This window comes from Capricornis sumatraensis, chromosome 15 (genome assembly GCF_032405125.1).
Source record: "Capricornis sumatraensis isolate serow.1 chromosome 15, serow.2, whole genome shotgun sequence".
NCBI lineage: Eukaryota > Metazoa > Chordata > Mammalia > Artiodactyla > Bovidae > Capricornis > Capricornis sumatraensis.
Window position 1 is genome coordinate 80,281,005 of NC_091083.1, and position 6,000 is coordinate 80,287,004.

A 6,000-nucleotide genomic window follows, 5' to 3' on the forward strand; every position below is an offset into this window, starting at 1 on the left:
GGTTTGAACACCAGCAGCCTGGCTCCAGAGCCCCAACCTCAACCCTCACGCCATAAAGAGACAGGGAGTACAGAGCAGGAACCCAGCAGCCTGATATTTCCATTCTTCTAAGCTGTGCCCGTTCTGCGGAAGAGACAGGCGTCACAGAGGGGAAGTAACCAGAGGAAGCCCAGGCAGAGGGTAAGGGTCACACAGACCTGGGTTCAAATCCCAGTTCTGCCACCTCCATAAGTTACGAGTCAAGCCCTTTATAAGCCAGAGGCAGTCTGTGAAGTGGCTGCAGACATGAGTTCCAGGGTAGGCAGCTATCTACATGAACAGCTCACTTAAACTATCTTTGCCTCAGCTTCTTCATCTGCCAATGGGGATAAGACAGCACTTCCTTCACAGGGGTGCTGGAAAGATCAAATGAATGGATAGAAGGGTAAGCAATGAATCAGTGTCAGCCCCTACACAGTAATGACAGGCAGTAATATCACTGTCATTATCATTATTAACAAGAGTATACCCGATGCACCTAAAACTGCCAGGGCTTCTAAAGGCTGAGACCCAAGGTTCTCAAAATCCGAGGCATCTTCTCCTGCCACCTCTAGAGGGTCCTCCAAGAGAGATCCAGCATCAATACGAGAGGGCTGTCCTTCCCTTCCCATGGCTCTTCAATAAACAGACAGAAAATATGGCACCAAAGTCATCAGGCCCCACTGGAGATAAGGGAGGAAGTGCAAACCAACTCCTGAAGGAGGTAAAGAAAGACGGGGAGATTCTGGAGGAGCCTGAGAGCCCCCAAACCCAGATCCAAACAAAACCACTAGTTCTGGAATGTAGATGGTCAAAAGGAAATTCACCCAGAGTTCCTGTCCTCCTTTCAGTAACAACTCAGATCTCATTTCCTCCAGGCAGCCCTCCCTGACTACTCCTGCTTGCTGGCTACTAGAATCCTATAATCCTAATCATCTGTAATCGTTAAGTATCATATAACAATTAATTATAATAAGTCATATTTAGAATTGCCTTGCAACCTGCTAGGCAATGTTCTAAGTGCTTTATATATATATTAATATAATTCACTTATCCTCTTCAAAACCCTATAAGATGTACTATCATTCTCCATTTACAGATGAGGAAAGTGAGGTTCAGACTTGCCTAAGGTCACAGAGCCCAAGGACCTGACCCCCAGCAGTCTGGCTCCAGAGCTCAACCTCATACTTGGATTTCTGGAAACACTCATATATTGCCACTCTTGGCTAGAACATGCCCTTCTCCAGCACAGAAACTTAAGACCTGGTTTTTCTGCATTTCCCATAATGCTCAGTTTACCACAGAGGCTTCACTTCTACTGGCAAGGGGACCTTAAAACGAGGGAATCAAGGAGGCCAGGGCAGCCCTTTGAGACCTGCCTCTGCCACATGGAATTAAAAGCAAGGAGGGATTACCCAACATTTCTTCCAAGCAGGAACAGTCCCTCAGTAAGTATAACATAAAGGCTGGGAGGAGGGAGGGGGAAGACAGGAGAGATTCACAGCCTGCAGCCTGCCAGCCTGGCTGCCATGGAAAGCCTTGGTAATTAGCAGTTCGTGAAGCTCCAAGCCCTGGGTTTTCAAAACTGAAAGACCTTGGGTTGTTTGGGGACCGTTTTTGATAAAGCAAAAGAAGAGAGGTCTCCTGCAGCTCACAACTGAGGTACGGCTGGTCAAGTAACACAATCAGTCCGTTTGCTGGCACAAGCTTGGGGACACCCAAAAAGACAAGGCAGAAGGAAAGCCTGGCTTCCCCTCCCTGCCTCTGACAAGTGGAGAAACTGAGGCCAGGACAGGTGCGAGAGTGATCCAAGATGTCAACGTCAGAACCAGCTCATCTCAAAACAGACGGGGCAGTCCAAAAGAAAGAAAAAGGATTAATTCAGCAGATTCAAAGTGTCAAGGTGACGATATGGAAGTGTAGAAGTCTTTTTATCTTTTTCCTGTTCTTTTTTAATAAGAAGAATGGTTGACTCTAATCAATTTCCGTTATTTCAGCTTCCTTGGACTCTACACATGGACAGTTTAAAACCACGGTGAACCAAACACCATCTCCTATCTCTTCCGAAAGGCACCACACCATCCAGGGCAAGGATGTGGGAGTACTGGGTATCTTTTCTTCCCCATTAATGTAAAAACTGGCTTGTCTTTGCTCTTTCTCTTCCAGACTAAGAAGCAGGGAGTGGCTCAGAAGGAGAAGTGAGGAGTTCCCTGGAAGCTGACATTGCTCAGAGACACCAGGACTGCCTACATCTTTAATTCAGAAACTGCCAGCTTCAAACTGAGCAGATTTTTTTTTCTCTCTTTTTTCTGTGAGAGAGGGAGGGATGGGAAAGAAATGCCAATCCTGCTTCATTCTCATAGGCTTTTCTAGAAGGGTCCTTCAGCCAAAAGGTTTTCAATGCCTCCGCACAACTCTCCACCCCCACCCCCTCAACACACACACACACACACACACACACACACACACACACCCCTCCTTTCACAGAGAGAAGGGCTCCATCCTCCTGGAGTTAAAACTCAGACCTCACACAGCCTCGGCTGCACCCCTAAGCCACAGGGGATCCCAGAGGATGCCAGAGCCTCCCTCTTTCCCCGGGGAGACTGGGAACTGCAGGGCCTGGCTCTGGGGTTTCTGAAGGAACCACCAACTGCCCCCTCTGCCCACTGCCCCCCCCCCCCCCAGCCCTTCCTGCACCAGGATTAAAAGACTTCCTAGAGCAGAGAAGGGAGTAAATGAGGTCCCAGCAGGAGGCTGGGAGATTAAAGCCCTGCCAGTCTCCTAACTTCCAGCCAGGCTGCCTCAGACCCACCCCCTTCACCCCCTAGCCACTTTTCTCACTTCCTAGGACGGTAGGGAAGTGGCCCCTTCCTCCCTCTCACAGACAAAAAAAAAAAGAAGAAGAAGAAAGAGAAGAAACGACAACAACAACAAAGAAATGCAGTACAGAACAGACTGCCCTGGTTCAAAATCCAGTATCCCCGATTAAGCAGCTGTTTGATTCTGGGCAAGTTACTCAGACCCTCTGGAGCTAAAAAAATTCTCCCATCTGAAAAATGAGGGAGGTATTAGTCCCTACTTCGTGGGCCACTTGGGAAGGTCCAACCTTCTCACGACACACGTAGGCGCCTGGCACATAATAAGCGCTCAGTTATTTTACAGAATCTGATGCCAGTGCTTTGGCAACTTGAGGTTGGGGGTGGAGGGGGATGGGATGGAACCGGCGAGTCGTGAGTTTGAAACCCACTGTCCCCCAGCCCCAGCAAATGCGTGTGGGTGGGAAAGAGGAGTCCTACCGGGGGGCTTTGGCGACCTCTGTTCCTGCTCCAGGCTTTGGGTTTTATTCTACTCTGCGGGGCGCGCAGGGATGCTGGGCTCGCGGATTTCCAGGGTCCGTCCTAGATGAGTAGTTCGCGGTGCACGAGGTGGCCAAGAAATCCCCGTAGGGGGTAAGGTGGCAAAAACGCAGGAGCCCGAGCTCTCGGCGCCTGGGTCCCAAAGACCCTGCCTCACGGATTTAACTAATTTTAAAACTATTTGAAACGGGGCGCCGGGGGTGGAGAAAAAGACAAAAGGGCAGAGTATGGGGCGGGGGGAACGGAGTGCAGGAGACCCCGGGTTGGGGCTGGACCGCTGGCCGGCAAGAGCGGCGACAGCCCAGCTCCGGAGCAGCCCTATCACCCCAACGGCTCTGCGCGCCCCGCGGGATGCCTCTGAGGCGATCCTCGCGAACCCCTCCCCGGGGACCGTGGCCACAGGTTGTGGGGACCCACGCCGGAGCCCACCCCCACCCCCGCCGATCTCCGCAGCAGGGCTGGCGGCCGGAGCGGAGACTGTCCCCGCGCTCCCCCGGGGGCGACACTCACCGACTGCAAGAAGCGCAAGGTGCCCACGTAGTCCCTCTCGGTGCCCAAGATCTCGTTGAGGACACAGAGGCGGAGGCGCAGCTGGCGCTCCGACTCCCGGGCGGCTGTACAGGGGCCGGAGTTGGGCGCAGCGGCGCCGTGAGCCAGGGGGTCCGGTGGGGCACTGTCCCCAGCCCCGTCGCCACCGGGATCGCGGCCGCCGGACACCTCCATCCTAGCGCGGCCGCGCGGCACCAGCTCCTTCCCCCGGCGCGGAGATCGCGCAGAGCGGCGACTCAGGCGTCCAGGCGCCCCATCCCGGACGGGGCGCGCCGGCGGGCCGGGCTCAGCGGCGGGCCCGGCGCATGGCGCGGCGGGCGGGCTGGCGGGCGGGCTGGCGGGCGGGCCTGGGGGCGGGCGGCCCGGGCGGGGGGCGGAGGCAGCGCGCGGAGGCCGGACGAGGGGCGGGAGGGGGCCGGCCCTCGGGGCTCCGGGACGGCGGGCCCCGGCGCCCAGGGAGCGTCGGCCAAGTGCCACGCCGCGCCGCGGCCGCACAGGCGCTCCGCGCGCGCCCCGCTCCCCCTGGAGACGCGGCGCGGCTACGTCGGAAGCTCGGCTCAACCCGAGCAGGACCACCGGGCTTCTCCGGTGAGAGTCTTCCGCTCGCGGCCCCGCGGAGCCTTGAGGCGCCGAAGCAGTGCGGCCGGCTCCCCAGCTCTGCGCCGGGACGCGTGGCGCCCGGCTCCCCGCCCGCCGCGGGCTACGCCACTCCCACCCCGACACACGCGACCCCCGCCGCGCGCAGCACGCGCGCGCAGGGCCGGCTGCCGCTCCGGCTGAGTCAACACCCGCCTGGGGAAGCTGGCGGCAGGGCCGCTCGGGAGCAAGCCCGCCTCGCCTCGCGTCGCCGCGCTCACCCCTAGCGGCCCCCGAAAAAGGCTGCCAACCTTGCCCGCTGCCCTCGGGCGCTCCCACGACCTTGGGAAGGAAGACGCGCGGCTCGGCTCTCTCCTTCTCTCTCTTACCCCCTCTTCTCTCTTTCCTCTTCCTTCCTGCCTTTTCTTTTTCTCTTTCTTTATAACTTCTGGGCCCCCCACCCCGACCCCCAGAGATGAGCCTGCCCCTTCCAGCCTTTCCCAGAGGAAATTATTATCTTCTCTAGTGACAGCTGCTCTGACCGAGCCCACCCCCCCCCCGCATTCCTCCGTGCCCCCCACCCACCAATAATGCCTTGGGAAACCCTGCTGCCAGTCTAGGCTGCTCTGTGTGACCTTGATCGTCAGCGAAGTGCTCGACAAGTGTCCTCACCTGCCTCACAGGAAGATGCGAAGGGAAGATCACCCTGGGGGCTGTTCAGGTTAAAACCCCAGCTCCCACCCTTGCTAGTTTCTTTGGGTGACCTTGCCCTGGTTTCCTTGCCTCAAGAGCCTCGATGTTCTCATCTGGACAATGGGAATGACCGTGGTACCTAGCTCATGATACAGGGTTATGTGTTAATCCATAGGGGCTACTTGGAACAATGCCCCGCAGATGAAAGTTCTCTGTTCGTGTTTCTTGATTAATATTGTAGGTATGAGCAGCCCTCTTAGCCCGGCCCCACTCTCCAAACTGTCCTCACAGTTCCTGACCTGCCCCTCTTCTGGACCCAGAGATTGTCTTGTCTGTGTGTAGATTGGCTGATTCAGGTATCAATAGTATCCCCCTGTAGGCTGTAATCATCCTTTGGGCTGTTCCAAACACCCAGGATTATTCTCCCAGTGGCCTCTGGGTAAATACTGCAGGTGCCTAAGGACACAGGGAGAAAGTAAGGTGGCTTATGCCCTCTCTGAGCTGCTTCTTTTTGATCTTGGACAAGGCAATGCTTGATCTGGGCCTTGAATGAGTTACATTCCCCTGGACACAGAGTCAAGGGTATGAGGTAGATGAGCCTGCCAGGTTTGGGGAGTGGAGTCAGTTGTGTCCAAAAGGTGACCATCTCCCTTGGAAAGAGGTCTCTGGAGTGACTGCTGTGTGATCTTCACCTGGTCACAGCACCTCTCTGATCCTCAATTGCCTTGTCTTTAATCCTTCTACCCTCAAAGAGAGACGATAGTCGGAATACCCTGGCTTTGGAATGAAACTGACTTGACTTCCCTGG

At 55.9% G+C, this 6,000-nt stretch overlaps 1 protein-coding gene across 1 annotated transcript in view; it reads right to left on the reverse strand.

Annotated features, from left to right (window-relative positions):
- PREX1 (phosphatidylinositol-3,4,5-trisphosphate dependent Rac exchange factor 1) overlaps positions 1-4,097 on the reverse strand; it is a 177,224-nt gene extending 173,127 nt beyond the window's left edge. The window contains exon 1 of the mRNA XM_068986839.1: positions 3,885-4,097. Coding sequence (XP_068842940.1) covers positions 3,885-4,097 — 213 coding nt within the window. The remainder of the gene's footprint in view (positions 1-3,884) is intronic.
- Between the last annotated feature and the right edge of the window lie 1,903 nt (positions 4,098-6,000).